General features: G+C 48.2%; 1 protein-coding gene across 1 annotated transcript in view; it reads right to left on the reverse strand.

Moving 5' to 3' along the window:
* Nucleotides 1-10295: 10295 nt before the first annotated feature.
* LOC139297858 (protein phosphatase 1 regulatory subunit 37) overlaps nt 10296-14124 on the reverse strand; it is a 45041-nt gene continuing 41212 nt past the window's right edge. Inside the window, exon 11 of the mRNA XM_070920668.1 lies at nt 10296-10397. Coding sequence (XP_070776769.1) covers nt 10296-10397 — 102 coding nt within the window. The remainder of the gene's footprint in view (nt 10398-14124) is intronic.

A 14124-nucleotide genomic window follows, 5' to 3' on the forward strand; every position in this document is an offset into this window, starting at 1 on the left:
ATTTATTCAACGGCTTTCATTCAATATGAATCAATTGCAACCAAATGACCAGGCAACCAAAATGCAGCTTCGACAGCAGTTACGTATTCAAAGATGATATTTTGATGGCTGGGAAATAGTGGAGTTTCCGCTTGATAATTGGCTGTAAATAGACAGTGACAGCACCTGTTGCAATAAATAGGCCTGTGTTCCAAGGATGTTCCAAGTCACAGATGACCAGATGACCCTTGACCTTTGGGCTTAGACCTCAGCAAAGCCCACCCCCCCCCCCTCAATCTTGGTCTGGGTTATGTGTTTGGATAGGTCTGGTTTGGTTTAATGCCAGGAGCTGAAACATTGTCTCCCTCCCAAGTGTTTTACTACCAGCGTTGCACCACTAGGTGGCAGCCTCAGCTTATCTATTAAAAAAAAGGTGCCGGCTGTGGGATTTCTCTGTTCTTATTGTTTCGATGATCTGTGATAAAAGGTTTTTTTTTTTTCTTTTAAATAAATGTCAAGTTTAGGATGTACGACGGCGTCCGTCCACGCTGAACCTCGGCCTTCTGTCTCTTTAGTCATGACGGGTGTCAGTGCTCATGATGACAACCCAGTGCAGTTTGCTTGTTCCATACAGTATTCCACTGAAACAGAAAACGAGGACAGTTAACACGAAGCTTTCATTAACTGACTCCAGCACTGTGTCACCGTTCAGCAGCACATATCAGCAGACGAACATCTCCTACTCCTGCAGCTTAAAGTGATTTAATCATCCCTTTACAACCTATGTGCAAGGCCCGAAAAAAGGGGGGCACACCGCCAATTTTCCACATATAGGTCACAAGGGGGGCGTTACTGTGAAAACAGGTGTGTACCGCGTTCTGTGGCTCGGAGAAGACCACGTTCATGACAGGAAGCTGGGGAGCGTTTACCATGCAGGGAGGGGTCTAACAAAAACACTCGCCACTGCTTGTTGAGAGAATGAATCTTCTGGATCTGATCTGGAACTTCTGATGATCTTCGTCAGTCCAAGCTGAGAAGATGAGGTGGAGACGTTCTTCTTTTCTTTGGTTGCATTATGGGAAATGTAGGATCCAGTGTTGGTTCCTATACTAGGGACCAAATGGCAGGATGTCAGGATTAAAAATGAAATGGTAAATGGTCTCACTTATGTAGCTTTTCAACCTCCACGGTTCAAGTCTCGTTCACCCATTCGCACACCGATGGCGGCCGATGTTCTGCTCTACCTCCCGTGCGACAGTGCTAACCACTGCGCCACCATGCCGCCTATTTCAGGATTTTATATTTGTATCACTTGCGAATTCCCCCCCCCTCCACTTTATGGAAAATGCAATATATTAACTCGCTATAAATACCCGTTTGAATCGCTGAATTTCACGCATATTTACCTTTAAATAATCTGCAGAGGCGTGAGGGTTCACGAGGGCCAAGCGTGGGCATCCGCGTGTGCAGCTCGGAGCTTCATGGCTGCGTGGAACCGGAAGCCTGGATGGTACGAGCCGACTGCATGTGTCCTCCATGTCTGCTTTAATGTAACGGGGGGTCATATGTACCTTGTCTTTTGTTACAGTTGTACAAAATCAATCTGGTTACAGTTTACCTTTTGGCTGGGAGGACCTCCAAACTCCAGAATGTACATACTGTATGTTGAAGTTCCGAGCCCCTCCTCCTTCATTTCTTCTTCTGTGGTATAAATTGTGTATTTATTTTATTCTGTTTATTATTTTATGTAGGTTGTATTTCCCTGTGTGTGTGTGTGTGTGTGTGTGTGTATCAGGTGTGTCATACTGTATATTTGTCTTTATTCCGTTGTTAATGTTTTGCCATGTCGTGGCCCCTTTTTCGTACAATTCCCCTGTGGGAGAGGAGCCGGAGCAAGCTGTTATGAAAAAAAAAAAGAAAAAAAAAGAATAACATGGAGGTTGTATTACCCCCACCTCAAACATACTCAGCATTTTGTGGTCGCCGTCTATTAAATTCAGCAGCTTTTCTCCTCAAATGAACTCCGCAATGACTTAACAGGAGAACTGTGGTGGAATATGGGATCGTTGTCTGTTGTTCGATATTAATGAGCTGACTTGTTGCCATGAAGGTGTGTGTGTGTGTGTGTGTGTGTGTGTGTGTGTGTGTGTGTGTGTGTGTGTGTGTGTGTGTGTGTGTGTGTGTGTGTGTGTGTGTGTGTGTGTGTGTGTGTGTGTGTGTGTGTGTGTGAGAGAGAGACCAAATCACATGGCAGTGACAACCTTTAGCATTTGGCTTCAGATGATATGTGTTCCTCCACCATACCCCATACAAGCCGTCAGCTGCAGTAAGCCGTGTGTGTGTGTGTGTGTCTTGAGTGTGCGGCGGCATCTGGGCTGAATCCACTCTCACTGATGCTGGTCACTGTTCCCTAACACCCCTTAATCCATGGAGGGATGAGACACACACACACATGCTCACACATACAGAACCGACAGACAAGCGCTGACAACACACACCTACGCAGACTTAAAAACTCCAAACTCATGCCCGCGTAGACAAAGACACGCTCTCTGTAGAGACAGACGGAACGACACACACATCAGACTGCTGGTTTAAGTCGTCAGGGGAACCCAACACACACCTCCCCTAAAAAAAAAAAAAAAAGCCCGCTATCGGCCTCGTTCTGAGCACTCGGAGGGAAAATGTGTTTTGTTGCTTAGGAACAGTTTGCCTTGCATCTCGGCAGGGGGTCTCCTTTTGAATACCATTACCCACACACACACACACACACACACCCCTCGATTGGAGAGGACGACACATTTCTCTTTTCTGCCAATATCTATCTTCGGCCTCCACTCGCTCTCCACGAAGGCCCACAAAAGCAGCTTTCATTGATTAAAGGTGGTGCAAGGCAGATTCGGCCGCCTTTTAATGTAAATGTATCAGACGCGGCCACGCGGCGCCGCGGCAGGTGTCAAGGAGCAGCAGCAACGCTTCGCTTTTCTCGGGATGGCAGCCTGAGGAGGTGAGAAGGGATGGCCATGACGATCAAATGAATGCTTTTGAGAGCCTTCACTTGAGAATACACTGCCCCTCTGGAGCCAGGGGCTAATATGAGTTTGTGTCTCTATTGGCACCCCCCCCCCCCCCCCCTCCGAACACCGCCATCTCTCTGTAGATTGTGTATGCACAGGGGTTTTCGAACTCTTGACACCTTGGGCATAATCAAGACAAGTGCACCCGCCATTTGTTCAGCCTATATTTGTTTATATTCTGTCGAACTGTCTCCATTAAAAGTGGCCGAATCGGCTGTTAGCGGCTCCTGTTCGCGGTGCAGACAACTATAACTGGATGGCTTCGATACTGAAGGGAGCTTCAAAAACGTGATGATTCTCAGGCAAGTTCTGCGGTCAGAAGGAGTGGATCAGCAATGGACACGATGATATCCTTGGAAAGTGTAATCTCAAAAATATGTGTTATTATGTCATGACTACAGTAACCAGCATGCACCTGTCCCTTTCGCCACACACAGTATCTTTGCTCCTGTCTCTCCCTCCATGCCCCTCACAGTTAGGAGTAGGGTAGTTAATAATGGTTAATAAGCCCCCCCCAGGGTTGTAGAACTTGATTTCCTCCTTGCAGCAGCTCCTGTGCAAAGCTCTCTGGCGGCTTTGTCAATGCAGGAAATGCCAAGTTCTATGATGGCTTCAACATCTTTCCTTTTCGTTAAAGTGACACGTTCATGTCACTAAACATGAACACATACTGTAAAATATATCATTTGCATTTCCTTATTTCTGTGACCAATATTGCTTGAAATTCACTTTGATAGAGACATATATATATATATATATACATATATATGGGGCCCCTGAGCATCTGGGCCTGGTGGCAGTTGCACGCTTATATCTTTCTTCATAGCCTCTCGATACATCCTCTCTTGCAGTTGTTCAACAGTCGCCCCCCCCCCACTGCGTCACTTCCTGTGAAGACTCTTCAGCTCCGTCATCATTAAACCAACAGACTGTGGGATTTCTTTTTGAGTTGACACACCGGAGCCTCGACTCGCCTGCTCCCCGCTTTCCACTCCTGTCGTCTGTTTCCCCGAGAGTTGGCGCAGCCGCAAGAGCCCTGCGAGAAGCGGCCCCCCCCTCCTCCTCCTCCTCCTCCTCCTCCTTCTCCTCCTCTTCACTCCCAATTTCCCCCAGTAATGAATGGGCACGTGTCATTCCAACAAGCAGGCCAGCTCGAGAGAGGAAGAGGAGCAGTCTGCTTCCTCTTCTCCACTAATTAGTACCAGCAGCCTCTTGGCTTTTATCAAAGCCGAATGTCTTCAGCAACCAATTCAGCGCAGGCTGCGATACATTCATCTCTGTCGTATAGATACTTATGGTCCCCCCTTTTTTCAAGTGCCACATTCAGGTCAAATTGTCCCCTCGATCAACACTGTCCATGAAAGTTGCTGTGGATTAAAAAAAAAGAAAAGAAAAAGGTTTTACACAAAGAATATCTAATGTAGCGATCATTCACGCTCCCCAGAGGATGTCCCCGTTTGTTGGTCTATCTTTAGTTCAGACTAAAATGTCCTGAAAACTGTTGGATAGATCACCATAAATGTTTCCCTCAGGAGGAATTGTAATGACTCTGGTTTGTGACCAAATACCTGCAGAACTCTAATGGCACTCCCATCAGCCTCGGCTGTATTTTGAGTTTACTGCTAATTAGCAGATGTTAGCATGCAGTCAGTGTGGTTACATTGGGGAGGAGTTACTGCTGGTATCTAAGGCCCTGGAAGTAAAAGTCTTGATGGTTGACATTTGGCAGTTCTTGGATGGACGCGGAACTACTGGCTGAAGCATCAGCACATGAACAACTCCTGGTTCTTTGGGGAAAAAAAGAAAAAAAAGTCAAAGGTAAAAACCTGTGTAGGAGGTAACCGCAACTCCTAAGGTGCATTTCAATCTGAAACACCAGTCACAGAGCTTAAAGTACGCCTGCATTGTGCGCGCTCTGAATGGGTATTGCCGTATTTAGAGAAATACTGGCTGTTGATGGGGCTTTAGGGTTTTAGTATTGCTATATTTCACATCTTCAAGCTATCTAGCTATCTAACTACATGTAAACCAAAGCCAAATAGACGCACAAGTATTAGCTTTAGCTGAGCACGATGGACTTACAGAAGACTTGGGTTTAGGGTTGATAACTCGGCCTCATATAGAACTGTGGAACAGGGTGTGGGTTTAGAGAACCGATGTAATAAATCAAGGGTCCTCACTGGTGTCCAAAGACAAACGCGCGTGTGTGTATGCGTGTGTGCAGTGGGAGGGGAACCAGAGGAGAAGCAGAGAGCACCCAGAGGACGCTGCGAGGGGCGGAGTGGCCCCCGCCGGGCCCGGGCCTCAGGACGGATGGATGGAGGGATTGTGTTGACAAGGGGGAAAGACGAAAGGAGGAGGAGGAGAGGCAGCCACACATTCAGCAGGGAGGCTGAGAGCATCGGCCAGAAACTCATCAAACCGGTGGAAACACCTCCAACAGCCCGGCAACAGCAGGACGTGTGTGTGTGTGTGTGAGGTGGATGCTCATGTTTTAGGAAGCCAGCGGTGGGTGTGTGTGTGTGTGTTTGTGTGTGAGCTTGGAGAAGTCGGGGATGTTTCCGGGTGATGGATGGGAGCGTTGAGGGAGGCTTCGTTCAACCATTGTTCATTAGTAAAGTACACAACTGTCCTGCCTAATTGCTCAGTCATAATGTCAGACGGCGATGAATGATTACAGCCAGCGCTGACCTATTCTTTCCATCAGTGCTGAGGAAAACTTCACCTCATCATCATCATCATCCCTCCGCGGGACAAAGGAGGAGACGACGTACCGTGCGCTCGCTTCCAACGGCCTAGTCTGTCTTTCCAAGCAAAGTTGTAGGAACACTATGTTGTGTTCCCAAAATACTTTGTGGGGTCATACATCGTGTATAAATGACATAAAGCGGTATGATCTCAAAAACGTGTTGCTACTAGCAGTTTGTCCGCACATAGGCATGATACTGATGGATATTCATGGTTCCCAGAAGGTCACCATCAGGCCAACCCCCACCCCCCCCTTCATCATGATGTGGCATCTTGAAAGATAATGGCCCGATTCCCACTTAAATTTCTTGGTCCCATGAGGATAAAACCTGTTTTTTGGTTGGCCGTCGCCTTTCCTCTAGCACGACCAGCAGGTCAAAATTCCCACTTGTGCAAATGAAATATACTACTTAGCAGATTGCCATTAAAGGTACTATATGTAACGTCACTTATAAAAATGGGACCCTCCCCGACTTTCTCAGTTGCCTGTAAGAGCCCGTGGACTGATTTCTACGCAAAGGACTCAGGACGACTTTTCCGGGGAAATCCAAAGGGTCTTCAGCTCCCCTACAGCGCAAAACAGTGTGCAACACTAGCTGACGTTAGCTTAGAAATGGAGCCCAACACAAAGTCCACGCTTGCTAACGCAGACAAAATTGCTAGCACCGCAGTCAAGTCATTTTCGTTTCACCCCGTTTTTATAGCATCAAATAATTTTTTATTTTTTATTTTAATTTAAAAAATTGTTTGGCCCATGTCCCATCCGCTAACATGGAGGGGGCGGGGCTTATGACCCAAGGGGACGTTTTGGCTCCACTTTGGACTGTTGGATTAGACTGCATTCGCTTTAGCAAGGTGGACGTTCGCAAGTACATTTCAGGCATTGTTTGCAAGTTAGCTTAGCCAGCTGCCCTGGCAGAAAACAGTGCGTAACTTTGTTTGACTTCGCAGAAGACTCATCCTGCCAATGTTTTCATTCAAGTATCATACTGTAGTGTGATGCTGATACCGTAGTCTATATCTATATATATATATATAGATATATATATATATATATATATAGTATATAAGGACACAGGTTGCTTTATTGTGCATTTTGTGTGTGTGTGTGTGTGTGTGCTGATATTCATGCCTTGCCCTCACACCTTCCTAACTATGATAAAGTAGGCCCGGTCCTGTCATGGACGCTGCCCTACTCCCACTGCCCAGGCATCTGCCTCCTCTGCCTTTGCCATCAGGACTGGATGTGGTTCAGATTGCCCTGGCTTCAGGGAGGGTCGGTGGAGGAGGAGGGAGGAGGAGGGGGGAGGAGGGGGGGGGGGGTCCAATGAGTGGGGCTTAGGCTTGAAACCAGTCCTGGGGCCGCTTTGGCTGGAGGAGAGGGAGGTTGGGAAGCCGCCATGCCCACATGGGTGATGATGGAGGAGGTCGAAGAGGAGGTGGAGGTGGATGAAGACAAGGAGCTGAAACATCAGGTGAAGTTGGGGGTGGGGGGCGGGGGCCAGCCACATGCTGCTGTCAGTCTGCTTACACACACACACACACACACAGAAAAATCACACCTACCTCCCACTCTGGCTTGGGAACAGTGGAGTGTCATCTGGGAGGGTGTGTGGATTGTCTATGTGTGTGTGTGTGTGCGTGGGCATGGATGGGGGGCGGGGGGGGGTTATGTACGGGCGCACTGGGTGTGAATCTCAGATCCCACGGAGGGAAGGCAGAGATCTCCCCTGCTAAATCCACTCGTCTGATCTCATCCGTCAATCACTGGATCGCTCAGCAGCGGTGGTGTTGGTGGAGGGGAGGTGGCGCAGGCTGCTGGATGTGTTCACGTCGCGGGAGTGATGAAACTGATACTGTCACATCCAGCGCCGCGGATCACAGCGCGCAGGTCTACTTCATCTGCTCACAACTTCGCTTGATGCCCTGCAGCCTTCAGACCATAGCGGGGGAGTACAGATCTTGCAGGGGGCTGCAGGTACAGCTAACTCTCACTGTCTGTCGGTAGTGCAGTTATTATCAGGTTACTACATCTGGTACGGCAGCTGGCTTTGTACAAGTTCTGAGCCTCATTTGAGCTTAACTCGGGCCTGCAAATGAATTAATAAAGTTGTCTCACGACTTCTCGGAAACTGTGGCGCGCACAGTTTTGAGCCTTGTGGTGAGTTGTTTGCCATAAAGTAGCAAATAAAACACAGGTGATGTTATACAATATATTCCAATAGTTGCAAGCACTCCTTAAAGGGGACCTATTATGCACATTTCCAGCTCTAAATTTTCATTTTGTGATTTCACTGGAGCAGCTTGGCATGATTCACAGTTCAGAAAAGTCCTGTTTTTTCTTGTTCTGGCCCTTCAGGCAGCCCCCTCAGTTCGCCCTCTGTCTGAAACAAGCCGTTTGAGCTCCTGTCTCTTTAAGCCCCTCCCCCCTCCTCCCTAAAAGCCCACTTTCTTCTGATTGGTCAGCCAAGTTCCGGAAGTCCAAAAACCGTAAACCTAACGTTACTAAGCAGCGTTGAAATAAACATAAACATCGGGTCTGTGCCTGGAGCAGAGATACCATATAAGGACGTCCGTGCCTCTCTGACGTCAGATAGACCCGGCGGTTGGCTCACAGGGATTACTTTTACATTTGTTTACCTCATTATTTGGCGACTTTTTCATCACGTTTCGCAACTCTTTGTTCTTGTGTAACACAAAAAAACAGACCGGTTTCCTTCAGTGGTTCCAAACCTATTTGGCATGTGACCCTTTAAAACGTCGACGTCAGAGAAGGCTGAGAATCCAAGCATCACTTTGTATAGCAAAATGTTTTGTTTTTTTTCCTGCTTTCGTCTTGCGTTTAATCATCTTGTGAGGGTCAAAAGCCCCACCTCCACCTCCAGCATCCACTTGTAGGCTTTGACTCCACAGCACCCTAGTTATCAGAGTCATTAGCATTATTACCATTATTACCCTGCTTTGCTTTACTTGGTGTTTCCTTGTGGGGAGTGATGAGGTCAGAGACCAGACACCAAACTTTAAAGACCCCATATTGTGCTCATTTCCGGCTCTATGTTTTTACTCTGGGACTCCACTGGAGCAGCTCTGCATGATTCACAGTTGAAAAAAGTCCTTATGTATCTCCTCCTGGCCCTTCCTGCAGCCCCCTCAGCCCCCCCCCCCCCCCCCCCCCTCTGTCTGAAAGAAGCCGTTTTAGACAAACTGAACAACCTCCAAACACTTGAAGAGTAGTTCCTGAGCAGAGCTGGAGCAGATGACCTGCTGGGGCGTTGACGCTATAGTTGTGACATCACAACCTTACGGAAGTCCTGACGGCTGGTTTAAAGGCGCAGTGTCTGAACACGGGCTGTGTGCGAGGGATACTTTCCCAGTATTTATGCAGCACCCAGACCTGCTTTATAGTCAAACAAGACATGGAGATCTCACTTTCTACAACATGGGGCCTTTAACACCGCACATATATTGCACGTAAGTTATACAGATGGAAGTGAACAGAGGCAGCGTAGTGTGTGATATGAGATTTTATTGTAAATATCAGGTAACAGGCAGATAACGGGTGTCGAGTTGTGTTTAAGTGTCCTTTCCCGAGCACAACTGCGAATTCCGACTGCGACTGTGTTCAACTCTGGAGGACTGCAAGTTCAGACGCTGTGTCGTCTGCGTTCCGAGAGGCCTATAGTTTTGTTCGACGGGCAACATCGAGCGCCGAACCGGCGGAAACAGCCCGTGAAGCGTCCTTGTGCGTGGGGACAACCCAGCCTTCTCTTAGTAGCAGTGGACGCTGGTTGACTGTTGCTGTACGCACTGTGCTCGATTGTTGCACGTTGTGTTTGCTGCTGAACGTCAGCTGATTAATGCAGATGGAACTTGGCTGGGTCCGTGGCTGCTACCAATGTCAGAGTAATGACGCTACATCCCGACACAGACACACACACACACACACACACACACACACACACACACACACACACACCTCTGAGGAGTGTCCCGCAATGCATCACTGTGAACATTAAGTGATGATGGAACACAAGCAAACAGGGATTTGCGATGCAGACACACACACACACACACACACACACACACACACACAGAGCTCTAGTGTGAGTGTTGTGGGGGGGGGGGGGGGGGGGGGGGGGGTTCAGAAGGGTGGGGTGTTCTCTTCAATTCTAGGTGATTCACGTTTGAAGTGGGCTTGCAAAATTGCTTTATGGAAAGTGGCGAGCGGCTCGGCGGGAACATTAGGCGGGAAGCAGCGGGGAGGCGGGCGTTTCATTAGGGAGCTCTGCTCCGCCTTTATTACCCGGATTTGGAGTTTTATGGTCATCATTATTTGCGAGAGAATCATTATTCCCATATATATATCTGCGAGTCAGCTGTTTGGGTTCTGGGACACTGGGAGACGGCGCCTGTGCGACTGAATCCATGGATGGTTTCTGTACAAGGTTAACCCATTTTCCCTGCTGTCGGCTCCTCCGGCGGGGTGACGTCTCAGGGGTCTCCCGCGGCGAGGTGGGAGCGGTTGGCGTTGGTGAGGCAGCGCCGGGCGACCTCGGCCTGCAGCCTCGCCCGGGTCTCCGTCAGGAACTCGTCCTGTGGTTGACACACACACACACACACACACACACACACCGGGATTAGCAAAAGGAGGAACCGTTTAGACGTCAAATATAGAGGGTTTCATAGAGGGTTGAATGGTCCAAAGACCTTGAACCTGGAGTCTTTAAAATGCAGCCGTCGTCCAGGGAACAACTGTCGTAACTATCTCAGTCGCCATCATATTTCGCCTTTTGCCTTTCGACGTGGTCACTGTGTCAGATGATGCCACCATCTGTCCCTTTTCCGCTCATATAATATTGAAATGCAGAAGCGTTTTTCTCCGCGGACTTTTGATGCTTTCACAGTATTTATACAGCACCCAGACCTGGCGGTTTCGTAGAGTAGTGGCCATTAGAGGGACCACAGTTTGCAAAACCAAAGAAACAAGTGTCTTTTTTTGCTTTTAATTATGTACACATCGATTTCGTATCCCAGTGGTTATCCCGAACCTTTTTCTGGCTTGTGTAGCCTTAAAATGAAGCTGTCTATGTGTGACCCACTCAAATAGTTTGATTTGAATTCTTTTTGGAAGAAGAAGAAGAAGAAGAAGAAAACGAAAGCTAAAAAGTCCTCTCGTCACCCCTCCAGTTTATTCTGCGACCTCTGTGGGGGCTCCCTTCCTGTCATTAATAATAATAATAATAATAATAATAATTAAATCTGCTTTCGTGTCATTGAGTGAGAGGTAGCCTTCCAAAATCAAAGTTTTTCAAAGCACGCCGGCTGCCTTCAAAATGAACCTTTTTCCTTGACAAAAAAAAACAAACTGAACTTTCTAAGCTGCAGCATGCGCTTCTCTTTTCTCCTCCCTCCCTCCTTTCTGTTCACCCCCCCCCCTCCCCTCCTCCCCTCCCCTCAGTGGCGGCGGTCTGCAGCAGAGCAGTTAATAAAGAGATTGATTATCGGCCTGTCAGGAAGTGACAGTTGGACAGGGCTGCTCTGCGTGAATGACAGGGGGCACGCTCACCACGCAGCAGCCCGCCTGACACACACACACACACACACACACACCCACACCCAGATGCCTTTGCCAACACCGGGGATAGGTGAGGTGGTGGAGGAGGTGGTGGGGCTGGATGGGTGAGAGGCAGGCATGTGGAGAACAGCATTGCAGCCTTCTGCTGGTGGAAGAGGTTTGTGTGTGTGTGTGTATATTGGTAGTGTGTGTGTGTGTGTGTGTGGGGGTGGTCAGAGTTCACAGCCACTGCCTTCTGGAGAGAGAGAGAGAAAAAGAGGGATGCCAATGACACCATACACAAGAGCCAAAGGGGTCAAAAGAGACACACACACACACACACTCACACACACCCACACACACACACATGCTGCTGGGTATCTGGGAGCTCACAAGACAAACCCAGGATGCAGCTGATTCACACCAGCAGACACACAGGTACGCTGGTAAACACCAGTGGCTGACCACAAAACCTCAGACACACACACACACACACACACACTCACTCACTAAGCTTACCCCCCCCCCCCCCCCACACTTGCTGAGCTGCGGGCTAAGCTTTGGCGTCGTGGCCTAAGTTGAGTCTGCTGAATCACGCGACCCAAAAGTACGTTACGTTGCCTCATACTCGACATATGCGCACCTTCGTGAAAGAAGCGACCACAGACACTCGGGGGGGGGGGGGGGGGGGGGGGGTCTTTGCGGTTCCTGGATCTCAGCTCCCGGGCTAGATGGAGGGAAGTGTGCCTGAAGCGCAGCCGCTGCTGTTGAAGTGAAGGTTGAACAGGAAGCAAACACTCAAAACACTTTATAACCTCCAACCTGACACACTATGCATATATATCACCGATGTTTCCTCATTTTTGCTCCTCGTCTCTTAGGCGGCCCGCGACGTAAAAGTGTTTTAAGTTTAAGTTTAGAGCATTATATGTCATTGTGATGATCGGATTATTAAAGAAACGATATTGGACCCGCTGATCCCAGTTAAGACTTACGAAAGCGCTTGGGCTCGGGCAATGCAGTGTTTATGCAATGTTCCGGTAACGCCAGTGTTGACGCTCTGGGGGAAAAAGAAAAGAAAAGTCACCATCACTTTGTTCAGAGTACAGCTGCTGAAGTTCTTCTTCTCTTAAGAGGAAATGTAAGAGAATGCTGCTGCATGAGGCCCAGAGTCCCCCCCCCCCCCCCCCCCCCCCACACCCCCTCCACCCCTAGAAAACACATCATCAGCTTTTGCATCAAGAAGCGCCTTTTCACTACCCGATTCCTTCTTGTACATTTTCGACGTGTAAAGTCGCCGCAAGTCTCGCGGGAATGTCACGCCTTGATACATTTTTTTTTTTTTTTTTACTACATGGAATAGAGGTGCCAGACTTTCAGCAAAGCAAGACTAATTTACCGACTTCACAAATACACCCGACAATCCACGCTACCTTCTTTTTTTTTTTTTTTTTTGCACTTGATCGGAAAGTGGAACAATCAATACCTCTAGATTGAGCGAGTAAGCGGACTGCTGAGCCTGGAATCAAGATGTTTTGTTTTTTTTTTTTGTTTTTTTTTACCGACAGAGAGGCGGAGAGTGTTTCACACCCAGAGAGGAGAAATAAGAGCGTGTGGGAGGAGGAGGAGGAGGAGGAGGAGGAGGAGACGCAGATGGACAAGTGCTTTTTACGGCTGAGTCTTCCTCTGGCTTGGTGCCACGGCCACAGACTCTCTTTGTTTGCCCGGCTACTAAACTAATAGAGATAAAGGCAGGTTCCTGCTGGCCCTGAATTAGAAAGTCATTAAGGAATATAAACACACATGGGAGCGCGCGCGCACACACACACACACACACATATTTACAAGTACACATGCGCATAAGTGTAGAAATGCAAAAGGTGCTTGTGCATGGGCAAAAAAAAGCACTGTGTGTGTGTGTGTGTGTGTGTGTGAACAATTTCGGCGGCTGCTTCTGCAACATCAGTGCGGAATACAGGCTCAAAATGACACACACACACACACACACTTCTACACCTTCTGTCAGTTCTAGAAAACCAAACAAACTCTTGTTTCCCGACTTGGTGCCAAAGGGGGGGGGGGGGGGGGGGGGGACTCAATTACTTCTTTCTTCACATTGTCCTCCATTTTTCTGCCCTGTCAAAAAATTTTAATGTGAGTGTCAAGGGCTCCATTTGACTGACTGGTGTGTGTGTGTGTGTGTGTGTGTTTTCTATTATTATAGTTCAACCGGGGCTGATGGACATCTTTGATGGCTAATACTCAAAGTGCTAGTTCTCAGTGTAGAAATGATGTAGCCTTAAAAGAAAAAATGTCCTTAGGACCAGCAGTTACCAACCTGAGGGTCGGGGGTCCTACAAGGGCGTCGCGAGACGCCGACGATGATGATGATGATGGATGACGATGAATGACGGCGTATCTATCGCCTCACGTTTGGGTCAAGAACCAAAAAGAAGCTCTGGCGTTGCACCGCATTTCTCTTAACTGTCAACAAAGACTCCACAAACAAACCAACCGCGCGTCAGTCCGCCTCTCGGCACTTCCTGTCCGCGGCTCCGTAGCCCCGAGCCTCTAAAAAAAAAAAAAACCCTCACGAGTGTGTCGTTTCATGTTTCAAACAGGCTTATTTCTTTGTCTTTTTTTTATTTTTTTTATTCATTTTATTTCACTAGAGACGGACGAGAGCCAGTCTAGAAGGTTCATTTCCACTGTCCCCGGACCGATGCAACAAAAAAAAAAGACACCATAATAAGCACAGTACACCTC

This window comes from Enoplosus armatus, chromosome 15 (assembly GCF_043641665.1).
Source record: "Enoplosus armatus isolate fEnoArm2 chromosome 15, fEnoArm2.hap1, whole genome shotgun sequence".
Lineage (NCBI taxonomy): Eukaryota > Metazoa > Chordata > Actinopteri > Centrarchiformes > Enoplosidae > Enoplosus > Enoplosus armatus.